Source organism: Megascapheus bottae, chromosome 7 (genome assembly GCF_031878675.1).
Source record: "Megascapheus bottae isolate mThoBot1 chromosome 7, mThoBot2.hap1, whole genome shotgun sequence".
Classification (NCBI taxonomy): domain Eukaryota; kingdom Metazoa; phylum Chordata; class Mammalia; order Rodentia; family Geomyidae; genus Megascapheus; species Megascapheus bottae.
The window spans coordinates 65,928,449-65,943,765 of record NC_143515.1 but is presented as its reverse complement, the minus strand read 5'-3'; the positions used below and the strand labels follow the sequence as shown (position 1 = coordinate 65,943,765).

At 40.4% G+C, this 15,317-nt stretch overlaps 1 protein-coding gene across 2 annotated transcripts in view; it reads left to right on the top strand.

Annotated features, from left to right (window-relative positions):
* Positions 1-15,317, top strand: part of Slc4a1ap (solute carrier family 4 member 1 adaptor protein) — a 30,317-nt gene that overhangs the window by 3,149 nt on the left and 11,851 nt on the right. For both annotated transcript variants that reach the window (XM_090337250.1, XM_090337249.1), the window contains exons 3-9: positions 443-565; positions 1,016-1,076; positions 1,383-1,522; positions 7,703-7,863; positions 10,637-10,706; positions 11,173-11,359; positions 14,477-14,588. In XM_090337250.1, the coding sequence (XP_090193376.1) occupies positions 443-565; positions 1,016-1,076; positions 1,383-1,522; positions 7,703-7,863; positions 10,637-10,706; positions 11,173-11,359; positions 14,477-14,588 (854 nt within the window). The remainder of the gene's footprint in view (positions 1-442; positions 566-1,015; positions 1,077-1,382; positions 1,523-7,702; positions 7,864-10,636; positions 10,707-11,172; positions 11,360-14,476; positions 14,589-15,317) is intronic.

The following is a 15,317-nucleotide window of genomic DNA, read 5'->3' as shown; positions in this document are numbered from 1 at the left end:
CCTTTTTTGGGTAGTTGTAAAGCTTGAACTCAGGACCTGGGAACTGTTCCTGAGCTTTTTAGCTCAGGGATAAGCACTCTACAACTTTGAGCCATAGCATCACTTCTAGTTTTCTGGTGGTTAACTGGAGATAGATTTTCACAGACTTTCCTGCCCTGGCTGACTTTGAACTGTGATCCTCAGATCTCAGTCTTGTAAGTTGTTAGGATTATAGGTGTGAGCCACTGGCACCTGGCCTTTTTTTTTTTTTTTTTACCACATCTATCTGTGTAGCCCTTGTGACCTTTAACTCACAATCCTATAGCCTTTGCCTCTGAAGTTCAGGGACTATAGGAATGCAGCACTACTTTATATAGCTTGTATTATCCATATGTAGCCTAAAAGATAGTGTCATTCAGATGGCCTCTTCACATGTCCATGCTTTCCATCTTATATTCTGCAGGAGAAGATGCTGTAGAGGATGAGGCTGAAGAAAACCCCATTGTCTTAGAGTTTCAGCAGGAAAGGGAGGCTTTCTATATAAAAGATCCAAAGAAGGCTCTCCAAGGTTTCTTTGATCGAGAAGGTACGTAACTAGTTTCCAATCTTGTGATAAAATATACCCACAGTGGAGTTGTTTCTAGAGCTTTAGGTTAAGCTTCAAACTGAGGAATAGTGCATTTTATTTTGTATTTCCTGGCTCTGTTTTTGCTCCCGTGGTTCATTGGCTTTTATTTTTTTGCAGTGCTACGCCACATACAGGGCCTTATGTGTGCTAAGCATGCCCTCTCTCTCTGAGCTACACCTTCTGCTCAGAAGTTGGTTGCCTTGTCTGAGATTTTCTTTGTATTGAAGTCATCCTATTTTTATTTCAGGTGATAATCTCTATGAGTAAGTGAAATACAGTATTTATTTAATATATTGGAATCTAGTATTATGGTATGGAAATGTGATATCCTTATTTAACCTTTGCTCTTTTCTCATGTAATCAATAATTTTCAGATCCTATTAAAACTGTTTTGTCTTCTTTCCACAGGAGAAGAATTAGAATTTGAATTTGATGAACAGGGACATAGTACTTGGCTCTGTAGAGTGAGGTATGTGCTTTTCTTATTAATGTTCGTATCAGCAAAGTGACCAGTTTCAGGTTAAATTATGGTTGAAGAAAACAACCTGTAGAGTTACTTTAGTCTTAGTTTTAAGCTATTCCTAGACTTGGACCTTGGTGCATTAGTAGCACTTACAGTGTCAGGAGGTGGAAGGAAATTAATTGAAGAACTGCTTTGGTAAGTTAGAATGAAGTAAATTGAGAGATTGAAAAGCCATCTAGGAAGATATGACCTTCATCACAGCACATTCGTTGGAACTTACTGCTGGTGCTATAATTCCCTCTAATAATACAGATTACCTGTGGATGATTCAACGGGAAAGCAGCTGGTGGCTGAGGCCATTCACACGGGAAAGAAGAAAGAAGCAATGATCCAGTGCTCAGTGGAAGCTTGTCGGATCCTTGATACTCTGGGATTGCTGCGGCAGGAAGCAGGTCTGTGTATGAGAGTCAAGAAGGAAGGAAAATTTAATGCAACGAGTAATAGAATGGCTAGGAATGTGGCTTAGTGGTAGAGTTCTTGCTTTGCATTCATGAAGTCCTGGGTTCAATTCCTCAGTATCACATAAACAGAAATGGTCAGAAGTGGTGCTGTAGCTCAAGTGGATAGTGCTAAACTTGAGCAAAAGAAGCTCAGAGACAATGCCCTGAGTTCAAGTCCCAGGACTTGAATATAATATCTCTATGTCATTCTTTTTTTTTTTTTTTTGCCAGTCCTAGACTTGAGCTCAGGGCCTGAGCACTGTCCTTGGGGTTTCTCAAGGCTAGTGCTCTACCACTTGAACCTCGGCACCACTTCCAGCTTTTTTATTTTTAAAGAATTTATTAACATAAATTTTTACATCATACTTCAAAAGACGTATTTAACAAACAAGTATTCAAGAAGGGAATCTCTATATACAATCACTGGCACTTAGATTTTAGAACATAATTAAACTTAGGCTGGGTGTTTGTATTTCAGATATACATATTAATCTATGTAATAAAACATTCTGTATATAGAGTCATAAATTTTTATGTCTATGTAATTGTGTTTATATTTCCAGTACCATGTCCATAGCATTGGGTATGTGAATATTGAGTCCTTGCTCTTGTACTGTTTGGATCTAATAGCCACATATTAAGGATACCATGCGCCTTTTGTTCCTTTGGTCTTGACTTGTCTCATTCAACATGATTCACTCTATAGATTCATTCACTTCCCTGCAAATGCCATTATTTTACCTTGTCGCTTGGCTATGTAGAATTCCATTGTATACATATATACCACATTTCTGTATTCATTCTGCAGTAGGGCATCTGGATTGTTTCCATCTCTTGGCTATTGTGAATAGTGAAAAGATGAACATAGCTGAGCAGGTCTCCTTATCATATCTTTGGTTATGATGTTCAGGATAGATGCCCAGGAGTGGTATGGCGGGATTGTAGGGAAGGTCAATTTTCAGTTCTTTAAGAAACCTCCACGCTGCTTTCCAGAGTGGCTGAACTAGCTTACAATCCCACCAGCAGGGCAGTAGGGTTCCTTTTTCTCCACAACCCCACCAGCATCTGTCATTGTCTGAATCCAAAATCTTGGCCATTCTAATTGGGCTAAGGTGATATCTTAGGTTTTATTTGCATTTCCTTTATGACTATGGATGATGAACATTTTCTTATAGGCTTTTCTGCCATTTTAACCTCTTCTTTTGATAAGTCTCTCTTTAGTTCCCTTGCCCATTTAGTGAATGGTTTGTTGGGTTTGTGGGGGGGATTCGTTTCTTGAGTTCCCTGTAGATACTGGATATTAAGCATTTGTCTGATGTATTATTGGTAAATATCTTTTCCTAGTTGGTTGGCTGTCTCTCTAATGGCTATGCTTGTAACTGTGCAGAAACTTTTTATTTTTAGGTAGTCCCATTTATTGAGTCTCTCTCCAATCTGTTGTGACCCTGGGATTCTTTTCAGAAATCTTTTGCCTGTGCCTGAGTTCCAGTGTCTCTCCAACTCTATCGTGTAGCAGTTTTAAGGTTTCTAGTCTGACACTGAAGTTTTTGATTCATTTCCAGTTAATGCTTGTGCATGGCAAAAGGCTAGGGTCAATTTTTAGTTTTCTGCATGTGGCTGCCCAGTTTTGCCAGCACCAATAATGGAATAGGCTATGTTTGTTCCACTGTATATCTTTGGCTCCTTTGTCAAATACAAGTTGCCTATAGGTATGTGGTTCTATTTCTGGATCTTCCATTCTGTTCCACTGATCTTCTGGTCTATTTTTGTGCTGTTTTTGTTATTATGACTTTATAGCAGAGTTTGAAGTCTGGTATTGTAATACTACCAGCATTGCTCTTTTTGCCTAGAGCTGTTTTGGCTATTCTAGGTCTTTTATTGTTCCATATGAATCTTTGGATTGTATCTTCTATTTCAGTAAAGAATGTCTTTGGGATTTTGATGGGGATTGCATTGAATTTGTATATCAATTTTGGCAGTATGGCCATTTTCACTATATTGGTTCTCCCTACCCATGAGCATGCGATGTCTTTCCATTTCCTGGTATCTTCTTTAATTTCTTTCATTAGGCTTTTTTAGTTTTCATTAAATAATTCCTTTATGTCTTTGGTTAATTCCTAAGTATTTTATTCTTTTGGGGGCTATTGCAAATGGGATCATTTTCTTGATTTGGCCTTCTGTTTGCATATTGTTGGTGTACAAGAAGGCTACTGACTTTTGAAGGTTAATTTTGTATCCTGCCACTTTGCTAAAGTGGTTTGTTAATTCTAGGAGTTTGGGAGTGGAGCTTATTGGGTCACCCAAGAGTTATTCAGAAGTGCGTTGTTCAGCTTCCAAGTGTTTGAATGTTTTTTACCTTTTACTATATTGTTCAGAACTAATCTGACTCCCCTGTGATCAGATAGAACGCATGGGATTATATCAGTCCTCTTGTATCTGCTTAAGTTTTCTGTATGAACTATTATATAATCTATTTTGGAGTATGTTCCATGTGCTGCTGAGAAAAATGTATAAAGTTTCGTCGTTGGATGGAAGACTCTGTGTATATCTGTTAAGCCCAGCTGGGCTATGGTGTCATCTAAGTCGATGGTGTCTTTGCTTATCTTTTGTTGAGTTGACCTGTCATTTGGTGAAGTCTCCCACTATGACTGTGTTTGAGTCTATCTTGTTCTGTAATTCTAAGAGAGTTTGCTTGACGAATTTGGGTGCCCCTGTGTTGGGGAAGTAAATGTTTATAACTGTAATATCCTGGGTATGGATTGTCCCCTTTACTAATATGTAGTGGCCATCTTTATCTTTATGTACTGATTTTACTGAGAAGTTAATTTTGTCAGAGATTAAGATTGCTATGCCTGCTTTTTTGCCCGGTGCGTTGGAGTGGAAAATTCTTTTCCATCCTTTCACTTGGAGTTTGTTGCTATCATTGGCAGTGAGGTGGGTCTCTTGGAGGCAACATACGGATGGGTCTTGTTTTTTAATCCAGTCTGCTGTACTGTGTCTTTTGATTGGATTGTTCAGTCCGTTTACATTTAGGGAAATTATGGAGAAGTGGTTAGTGTCCTTTGTCATGGTTTATTTTTACTTCTGAGTTTCTATCTCTCTTTTTTCCCTTTTTATGTTTAGTGATTTATAGGTGATTGATCTTGATGGGGGTTCTTGCTGTTCTTCAATTTGTTCTTGATTATTTTTTTTTTGTAATGCTGGTTTAGTGTGCGTGTATTCATATAGTTTCTCTTTGGAATGAAATATTCTTGTTTCTCCTTCAAATATAAATGCTAGTTTTGCTGGATATACTAGTCTGAGTTGGCAGTTGTTGGTCTTCAAGGCATGAATGACATTTTTCCAAGCTTTTCTTGCAATTAGGGTTTGCGTGGAGAGGTCTGTAGTTATTCTAATTTTTTCCCATTGTAGTATAGCTCTTACTTTTTTGGGGAGGGTGTGCATTTAAGATCAGCTCCTTAGTATTCAGATCTAGTGTTTTTGCTATAATGTGTCTAGATGAATTCCTTCTAGGATCTTGCCTACTTGGAGTTCTGAAGCCTTCCATAATGTATTTTCCCTTTTGAGGTCGGGGAAATTTTCTGCTATGATTTTGGTGAATAAGGGTGTATTCCTTTATTGATAAACTCTGCCCCTTCATCTATTCCTATTATATGATATGAAGATTAGATTTCTTGGCTGCGTCTGCCAGGTCCTGGAGTTCTCTTTGGTGAATTCTGACTGATTTCTCCAGACTGATGATTCTCTGTTCCAGATCTTGCATGTTATCCTCCGTTCCTGATGTCCTATTCTCCATCTCAGTCAGTCTGTTCCTTAATGCTTCCATTTTTGCTTGCATTGTGGACACTGAGCTTATCAGTCTGCTGTGAGGGTATTAATCTTTTCTTCCATTTCTCTGTTGAATTCGAGGAGCTCCTTGGTAATTTATTTCTTATGTTCCTGGAATTGTTTTTGGAATTCTGCTTTAATCTCTTTAGTCATGTTCACAATCATCTCCTTGAATAGAGTCAAGTTTTGTGTCTCTTCAGGTGTCATATCTTGGGATGGTGACATTACTCTCGTCCCTTCACTCTTGTTTCCTTTTGGGCTTTGTGTGGGACTTTGATTATTTATTTATTTATTTATTTATTTTTTGCCAGTCCTGGGCTTGAGCTCAGGGCCTGAACACTGTCCTTAGACTTTCTCAAGGCTAGAGCTCTACCACTTGAGCCTCAGCACCACTTCTGGCTTTTTTCTATGTATGTGGTACTGAGGAATCGAACCTGGGTCTTCATGCATGCTAGGCAAGCACTTTAACCACTAGGCCAAACTCCCGGCCCCGACTTTGATTATTTATATATGTTGTAATTTGTCCTTGTGCTTTCTGAGGCATCGAAGATTGTTGTAGGTTCTCTCTGTGGTCGGTAGGTGGCGGTCTTTACTTGGTTCTGGAAATCTGTGTATACTTTTGGTTCTCAGTCAGATTAGTTCTGCTGCTGACTAGGTCAGAGTTTGCAGCTTTTACAGGTGTTGTTGGCCTGTTCCTAGAGGCTGTGTGCCGCTGCACAGCTAGCTCTCAGCCCAACCAGTGGCCCCACAGTGGGCCATAGGATGGAATTGTGTACTTTGGTCTCAGATAGCCCTGTGGGTGGCTAGTTTGCTGACCCTGTTCCCAGGGGCGGGGCCCAGCCAAGGGCCTGGGGTTTGGGAGTTTCTGGGAGCTCTCAGCTAAGCCAGCTGGGTTCCCAGGGATGGCCACGCCTTTCTGGCTGTACAGTGCTACCAGTGCGAGCTTGGCCTCTGCTGGTCTGCCCTTCAGTTCCCTGCTGTGTTTCAGAGAAGTGCCGGGCGGCTTTGGCTGAGAGTCTTCCTTTCTATGGGGGGCCCTCTTGGTATTGTTTTGCTGGAGACTCCCAGTAGGCAGGCGCCCAATTAGGTTTGGGTCAGTCAGGTGCTGACTCGCAGACTCACACACACCTCCACCCGCCGTTGGAAGGCAGGGTCTCAGCGCCCCTTAGTCTCCAGTCTCAGTGGCCTGGGAGAGGAGGCTGTTGGGCAGGTGGGAGCAGGGACACCTCCACCCCCTTTAGTGGGGTGCTGGGTTTAGCGCCCACCAACCTGTCAGTCTCCAGTCCATGGCCTGGGGAGGGGGCTGTTGGGAGAAGGGACAGGATTCTGAATTCCTTGCCTCCTTGCGCTTGCCTGTTTTTCTTGGGTGGGGTGGGAGGGGTGTGGGTTAAGTTCTGTAGCTCGCCACCAGCCCTGCTTTCCCGATGGGTTTGGGGGAGCCTGCTGGACCACTTACTCGTTGGGGTTTGATGTGAGCTTCTCCATGGTGTTGGAGGGTCATTCGCTTCCCCTCTGGTCGCCGCCGCCATCTGTGCTACCCGCGCTGGGTCTGTGTGGGATTCCTGTTTCTGGATTCCGCTGCTTGCTGGAGTTCCGGGGCGTCCTGGCCCCGGCACTGGCCACCGCTGCTTTTGTGCCTGTTCTGCGTGGGGTTCCTGTGTCTGGATTCTGCTGCTTGCTGGAATTCCGGGCTTCCCTGCTTTCGCTGCTTGGAGCCAGCGGGGAGGGGCCCTCAGTTTCCGGTTCTTTGAGAACGTTGGATATAAGCTTTATCTATATTTCTTTTCCGGTTTGTGTACTTCTCTGTTACTTCTTGAATTTGTAGTTGTGGGTTTCTTAAGATAGATGGATCGTGGGATTCCCTGATTCTCTCTTTTTGTGGGAGAGAGCTAGGCTGGGTCCATATTGTCTCAGTGCCATCTTCCCTCCTTTTTTTTTTTTATGTATATGGTACTGAGGAATCGGACCGGGTCTTCGCACATGCTAGACAAGCACTCTACCACTAGGCCAAACTCCTGGCCCAGTATCTCTGTGTCTTTACAGGGGGATTATATGAACTTTATGGAATTTAATAAGTGTATGCTGAGTATATTCACGTTGTTGTACAGCCAGCATCATTTTCCATCTCCATTTCCTGCTTCACTCTCCTGTGTGCTGGGATTATAATTGTGTACCACCACATTCAGCTAGACCTTTGTTTTCATATGTGGGTTGGCAGCTTGTGGAATCCTTTATTAAGCTGCTTGCTACTTTCCTTACTTTTCACTTTTAAGAGGTTTTACTTATCACTCTTTTTACCTCTAGTATCTCGGAAAAGGAAAACTAAGAACTGGGAAGATGAAGACTTTTATGATAGTGATGATGACACATTCCTTGATAGAACTGGCCTGGTGGAGAAGAAGCGTCTGAACCGAATGAAGAAGGCTGGAAAGATCGACGAGAAGCCAGAGACCTTTGAATCACTGGCAAGTTTTCATTATAGAAATATTTGTGGTAATTTACTAAAAAAATATTCTTTAAATCTATTTTATGATAGTTACACTTTTTAGTTGATAGTAGCTGGGGCTTGAACTCGGGGCCCTGTGCTCATGCTTGGCTTTTTCACTTATGTCTGGCACTCTATTACTTGAGCCATACCTTTATTTCTGGCTTTGTGCTGCTTGGAAATGAGTCTCACAAAGTTTCAGCCTAGGCTTGCTTCAAGCCCAGGCCTTCAGATCTCAGCCTTTTGGGCAGCTAGGATTACAGGTGTGAGCTTCTGGTACCCTGATTGTTCCCTTTCTTTCTTTCTTTCTTTCTTTCTTTCTTTCTTTCTTTCTTTCTTTCTTTCTCTCTCTCTCTCTCTCTCTCTCTCTCTCTCTCTCTCTCTCTCTCTCTCTCTCTCTCTCTCTCTCTCTCTCTCTCTCTCTCTCTCTCTCTCTCTCTCTCTCTCTCTTTCTTTCTTTCTTTCTTTCTTTCTGTCCTGGATCTTGAACTCAGGGCCTGAACCTTGGTCTTTCTCAAGGCTAGCGCTCTACCACTTGAGCCACACTACCACTTCTGGCTTTTTTTCTTCTTTTTTCTGTGTATATCATACTGAGGAATTGAACCTAGGGCTTCGCGCATGCTATGCAAGCAATCTACTACTAAGCCATGTTCCTGGCCCTGATTGTTTCAATTTTTAAAGCAGTAGGATGGAAATCTTGTCCTGACATGAAATTTTTGTGAAGTGTAAATGTAATGCTAACAACCAGTTTTATCAAAGTTCTTGAGGAAAAATTGACTTGTTGCTAGAGACTTTTCCTCCAGATTGATTCATTGATAAATTTTTTTTTTCTTTCTTTTGCCAGTCTCAGGATTGAACTCAGGGCCCGAGCACTGTCCTTGGGCTTTCCCAATGCTAGAGCTCTACCACTTGAGCCACAGCACCACTTACAGCATTTTCTATATATGTGGTACCAAGGAATCAAACCTGGGTCTTTGTGCATGCTAGGCAAGCACTCTACCAGTAGGCTCAACTCCTAGACCGAATAATATACATTCTTTAGATATGTTCTTACTCCTAAAAAAGAAAAGTACTTTTGATTTGCATAATGCATTCATAATTAAGAAAAAGTTTATTGAATGCATCATGTATAAAAATGCAATTAACATTTCAAAATCACATTCAAAAAAGGAAAATACCTGAAAAGTTAATTCTAGTAATAAAATATGACACAATATCATCCTGCATATAAAAATACATTTCATATATATCCTTGTAGATTTCTACATGAAAGAAAGAATTCAGCTCCAAATAGAAAAGGGCTGATGCTTGATAAAAGACATCTTAGATTGCCAAACTGATGTGATAACCACTATAAGGAGAACTGAAAACAGAAGGATAAAAAGGTAAATTAAAGGAAGGATAAAAGTTTAGTCACCTACTCTGGAACAGTGGCAGAGTTGGGTGAGAAGCAGGAAATGAAAGCACACAGAAGTCAAAGGTCTCCCCGTTGACCAGAAATGAATGGAGAATCAAGCAAAGTTAAGAATATGATACAGTTGGCAGTGAGATGCTTGAAACTAGAACTTGGAGATTACAGTTATAAAAGCACAATTAAATTATGGTAAAGTGGAATTAGACAAAGCATCTAAAGTTTAATCAAAAACCAGTATTACAGTGACTAAATAACTTAGCATGGCATTATCTTAAAATATTTTTTTCCCCAAACAACATTATGTCACCAGAAAACAGTCATTTCAGATTATGGTATTTGAAGCTTAAAAAAGTCCCTGACTAGGAGAAACAGTTGAGCATTCCAAAAAAGAAACTCTGCTGAGATATGCATCAGAAGCGTTACTGGACCCTGCCTGCTTAGGCCCTGAGTCTTGAGGACTCTTACGATGACTAGACCAAGTTTCTTGCAAGTAAAACATTCTATTATTTTGTTGACAAAAAGAAAAGAAAAGGTTCCAAGTTAGGGCATCACAGGTGAAAGTGAGTTTAGGAGTTTGACATTTAAGAAGAATCGAAGGAATTTTAGGGTAGTTTGATACTAATCTACAGTGGGCTAACCTTCCTGGAATTTTCCTAAGATTGCATGTATGTAACACTCTAATTATATCCAGAGACTAAACCATTATCTAGCACCCATTTATTTATTTATTTTTAATTCATCAATAAAATGCCATGAGTTCTTTCTTTCTCCCCCCGTCTTCCTTCCTTCCTTCCTTCCTTCCTTCCTTCCTTCCTTCCTTCCTTCCTTCCCTCCCTCCCTCCCTCCCTCCCTCCCTCTTTTCTTTTCTTTTCTTTTCTTTTCTTTTCTTTTCTCTTCTTTTCTTTCTTTCTTTCCTTTCTTTCTTGGCGGTTATGGTACTTGAATTCTGGGCCTGAGCATTGTTCCTGAGCTCTTCAGCTCAAGGCTACTGCTCTACTCCTTGTAAACCTCTGGTTTTTCTAGTGATTAATTGGAGATAAGAGTCATATGTTCTTTAGTGCCCGGGCTGTGATCCTCAGATCTTAGCCTCTTGAGTAGCTAAGATTACAGGCATGAGCCACCATATCTGGTAGGAGTGTTGGTTACTTATTTTATTTAATTCTCAGTTTGTTAATTTAGAAACTCAGCTACAATAAGCACATAAAAGTGTTAACTCTATAAAGGTCAGACTTAATTGGATTTCTAAATATTCTCAAATTTTACAATAATAAGTAAAAAGGAAGATGATAAACATAATTTGGAAGAAGGAAAGCTAATATTGTCCATTTTGCTTTTATAGGTTGCAAAGTTAAATGATGCTGAAAAGGAGCTCTCTGAAATTTCTGAGAGGCTCAAGGCCTCAAGCAAAGGTAAGGTTGTCATAAAATATTTCTTGACCATCTATAATGATCTATCTATAATAGTCCTGGGGCTACATTTGCTAATAGGACATATAGAATATGCAGTTTTTCTAAGGAGCACTGTTGCATTTTAGAGCTAAAAAGAACATTCTCTATCGTTTGGTTTAACTTCATCTCATAATAGTTGAAGAGGATGAACCCAGTCAGACAAAATCACTTCCCAAGGCTTCACAACTATAACATGTGTATGTATGTGTATGCACACACACACATACACACACACACACACATACTATATATATATATATATATATAAATTTATATGTATATGCATATATATATATAGAGAGAGAGAGAGAGAGAGAGAGATGAGATCCAGCTTTCTGTTAGTGTCTTCTCTGTAGAAACTTTGGCTGAACTTTTAATATTTGGAGCCATCTTTCTAAACAAGTGTTGTCTTCCTTTCCTTCAACAGCTTTGTCAGAGTCACCATCTCAAGATTCTTTAGATGCATTCATGTCAGAAATGAAATCAGGCAGTGCATTAGATGGTGTGTCCCGGAAGAAACTTCACCTGAGAACTTTTGAGCTAAGGAAAGAACAACAGAGACTTAAAGGGTTAATAAAAATTGTAAAGCCAGCAGAGATTCCAGAACTAAAGAAGTAAGTAGTTAATTTGGAATTTAAAATAAGCATAATAGCAGAAGTAATATTTTGAATTATTCTTTTTTTTTGCCAATCCTGGTGCTTAAACTCAGGGCCTGAGTGCTGTCCTTGAGCTTTCTCACCACTGTGACTCTACCACTTGAGCCACAGCACCATCTCCAGCATTTTCTTAGTATGTGTTACTGAGGAATCAAATCCAGGTCTTCATGCATACTAGGCAAGCACTCTACTGCTAGGCTAACTCCCGGCCCCTAAATTATTCTTTCATCTACTTAGATAACAATTATAGAATAGAATTTTCAACAGCAGCTAAAGCTTGGTGGCTCACTCCTATAATCCTAACTACTCAGGAGGCTGAGATCTGAGGATCTCAATTTAAAGCCAGCCAGGACACTAAAGTCTGTGAGACTCTTATCTCCAATTAATCACCAGAAAACCGTAAGTGGCGCTATGGCTAAAGGGTTAGGGTGGTAGCCATGAGCTGAAGAGCTCAGGGAAAATGCCCTGGCCTAGAGTTCAGGTCCCATGACCAACAACAACAACAACAAAAAAACAAAAAAAAACACCAGAATTTTGTTTGTTTGTTTGTTTAGCAGTAATAGGCATCGAACCCAGGGTCTCACACATGATATTCCAGCTTTTATCATTAAGCCATTTCCTTTCCCAACACAGAAATCCTTGAAAGCGTGGAAAGCACTTTCATAGACACTGGAAACAAAGATTGCTGGAATGTTTTCAGAAAAAGCTATGGTGCATTGCAAGGCTATGACATTTTTTTTTAACTTAATCTTTTAGTGTGATTAAAACTTTTTAAAAAAACAAATGTAGGGCTGAGAATGTGACTTAGTGATAGGGTACTTGCCTAGCATGCACAAAGCCCTGGGTTCAATTTCTCATTACCACATAAACAGAACAATCCAGAAGTAGCTCTGTGGCTCAGTTGGTAGAGTATTAGCCTTGAGCAAAAGAAGCTCTGAGGGGCCGGGAGTTTGGCCTAGTGGTTAAAGTGCTTGCCTAGCATGCATGAAGACCCGGGTTCGATTCCTCAGCACCACATACATAGAAAAAAGCCGGAAGTGGTGCTGAGGCTCAAGTGGTAGAGCTCTAGCCTTGAGAAAAAGTCCAAGGACAGTGCTCAGGCCCTGAGCTCAAGCCCAGGACTGGCAAAAAAAAAAAAACAAAAAACAAAAAACGGTCTGAGGTAGAGTTTCAAGCCCCTGGAAGGGTGGGGGGAAGCCAAAGTACCACAGCCAATTTTTCTAATATATAAAGACCTATAAATGATTACTCACCCAACCACCCCCCAAAAAAATGGGTTTAATCACTTATGAAGGTAGTTAGCTGCAGGATGTTTCTTATTTTCCTTTGTTCTGTACTGTCTAGTACCTAGGTGCTATTACAAGGAAAACTTTTTTAATGAAATAAAAATTTACATCTTTATATACAGTCACCACATTTCAGGTGCTCAATACCTCTGTGGGGCTAGTGTGTATTGTACTGAATAGTGCAATGTAGAAAATTTTTTTTAAAAAATGAACATCTCTTTTTTTGCAAAAAATTCAGTTAAGCATCCCTCTAGATTGTCAGCCCTGTATCCTGTGTATAAAACCTATGTATGCACTGTTGCTATACCTTTTGCGGTTTGAAGTACAATCATACAACTATCATAAATTTTGTTTTCTTCACCATTTCATGGACAGAAGATTAATTCTTTTTTTTGCCAGTCCTGTGCTTGAGCTCAGGGCCTGAGCACTGTCCTTGGACTTTCTCAAGGCTAGAGCTCTACCACTTGAGCCTCAGCACCACTTCTGGCTTTTTTCTATGTATGTGGTACCGAGGACTCGAACCCGGGTCTTCATGCATGCTAGGCAAGCACTCAACCACTAGGCCAAACTCCCAGCCCCAGAAGATTAATTCTTATCATGGATCCTAGGACCCTCGGCACATGATTTTTTTTTTCTTTTTCTTGTTAACTCAAGAATTGTCATCTCCTTTGGGAAAATTTTTGTATATCCTCTAGGCCACTTCCATCTGTTTAATGTTGCTGTTAAACATCAGAATTTAGAACAGCTGAAAAACATGTGTGTTGGTGCCAGAGCCTTGCTGAGGCCTGAGAATGTGTGAGGTTCATGATTTGGAGAAGGGTATTTGGTAGCCTGTTGTTTCTGACAAGAAAAGGCAGTGAGACTGGGCCCTCCTTTTCTTCGTTTTTGGGGTTTGGGTTGTTTTTTTTTTTTTTTTTTTCTATGTATGTGGTACCAAGGAATTGAACCTGGGTCTTCATGCATGCTAGGCAAGCACTCCACCACTAGGCCAGACTCCCAGCCTAGTTGTTATTTTAGCCAAGTCTAACAAGTTGTGTCTTATCAACTCAACTGCAAACCCTGGAGTTTAAACCCAGGGCCTGGATACTATCCTTGAGTTTTCTTGCTCAAGGCTAGCAGTCTACCACTTGAGCCACAGCTCCATTTCTGGCTTTTTGTGGTTAATTGGAGGTTACAGTCATATGAACTTTTCCTGCCTGGTCTGGCTTCGAACCAGAATCTTTAGATTTTAGCCTCTTCAGTAGCTAAGATTACTGGAGTGAGCTATTGGTGTCCAATTTGTGTTCTTTTTTCTTTTTTTCTTTTTTCTTTGATCGATTGTGAGGCTTGAACTCTGGGCCTGGGATCTGTCCCTGACCTCTTTCTTCAATTCAATGCTAATGCCCTACCCTTTGAGCCACAGCACCACTTCTGGTATTTTTTTTTTTTAATTCTGAAACTTTGTTTTATTAACAGAGGTACCAGAATGCTATTTCACAACTAGTTCATATTATTAAATGGAAAATAAGTGGGCTTATTTTGTTGGGGCCAGGAGTTTGGCCTAGTGGTAGAGTGCTTGCCTAGCATGCATGAAGACCTAGATTCAGTTCCTAAGTACCACATACATAGAAAAAAGCCAGAAGTGGTGCTGTGGCTCAAGTGGTAGAGCTCTAGCCTTGAGAAAGCCCAAGGACAGTGCCCAGGCCCTGAGTTCAAGCCCCCATGAGAGTGTTATTTTGTTATTATCATCTTTTTAGGGAAAACCTTTGACTCACTAGAACAAATGACTATAATTCTTCTTTCACTCTAGGACCGAGCCACATAATTCAGGTTTAGAAAACAAAGCTAAGAAGCTTACATTGCCTCTTTTTGGTGCTATGAAAGGAGGAAGCAAATTCAAATTAAAAACTGGAACAGTAGGGGTAAGTTGTCAATTAGGATATTGATTCCCTGAGCTAGTCATTCTCCCTCCTTCCTTCTCATCCATCCTTCCCTTCTCTCCTTCCCTCTTTCCTCCTTCCTTCCTTCCTTCCTTCCTTCCTTCCTTTTTCTTCTCAGGAATAATTTTTCTTTCACTTTAAAAAAAAAAAAAGGTACAGGAGCGGCAGGAATTTGACCTAGTGGTAGAGTGCTTACCTAGCATGCACAAAGTCCTGGGTTCGATTCTTTGTTACCACATACATAGAAAAGCTGGAAGTGGTGCTGTGGCTCAAGTGGCAGAGCACTAACTAGCCTTGAGGAAACCCCAAGGACAGTGCTCAGGCCCTGAGTTCAGTTCCCAGAACTGGCAAAAAAAAAAAAAAAAAAAAAAGTACATGAAGTGGTGCTGTGGCTGAATTGGCAGAATGGTAGCCTTGAGCTGAAGAGCTCAGGGACAACATCCAGGCCCAGAGTTAATACCCCACGTTGAACCAACAATAAAAAGTACAAATGACTCATTCCATAGTGATACGAAAAAGCTGTGAGCTTGGTATGATCGTATCTTCCCCAGAATTGGATTATTAGATTTTTTTTTTTGTTCAGTTTGTAGTTATCAAGAATGGCAAAGTGAGTCATGAAAATTTGCAAGTAATTGATTTGTAAATTAGAAGTTTATGAATTTTTAATGAATGTCACATTTAAGAATGAAGTATTATAGCTATGCATTTCCT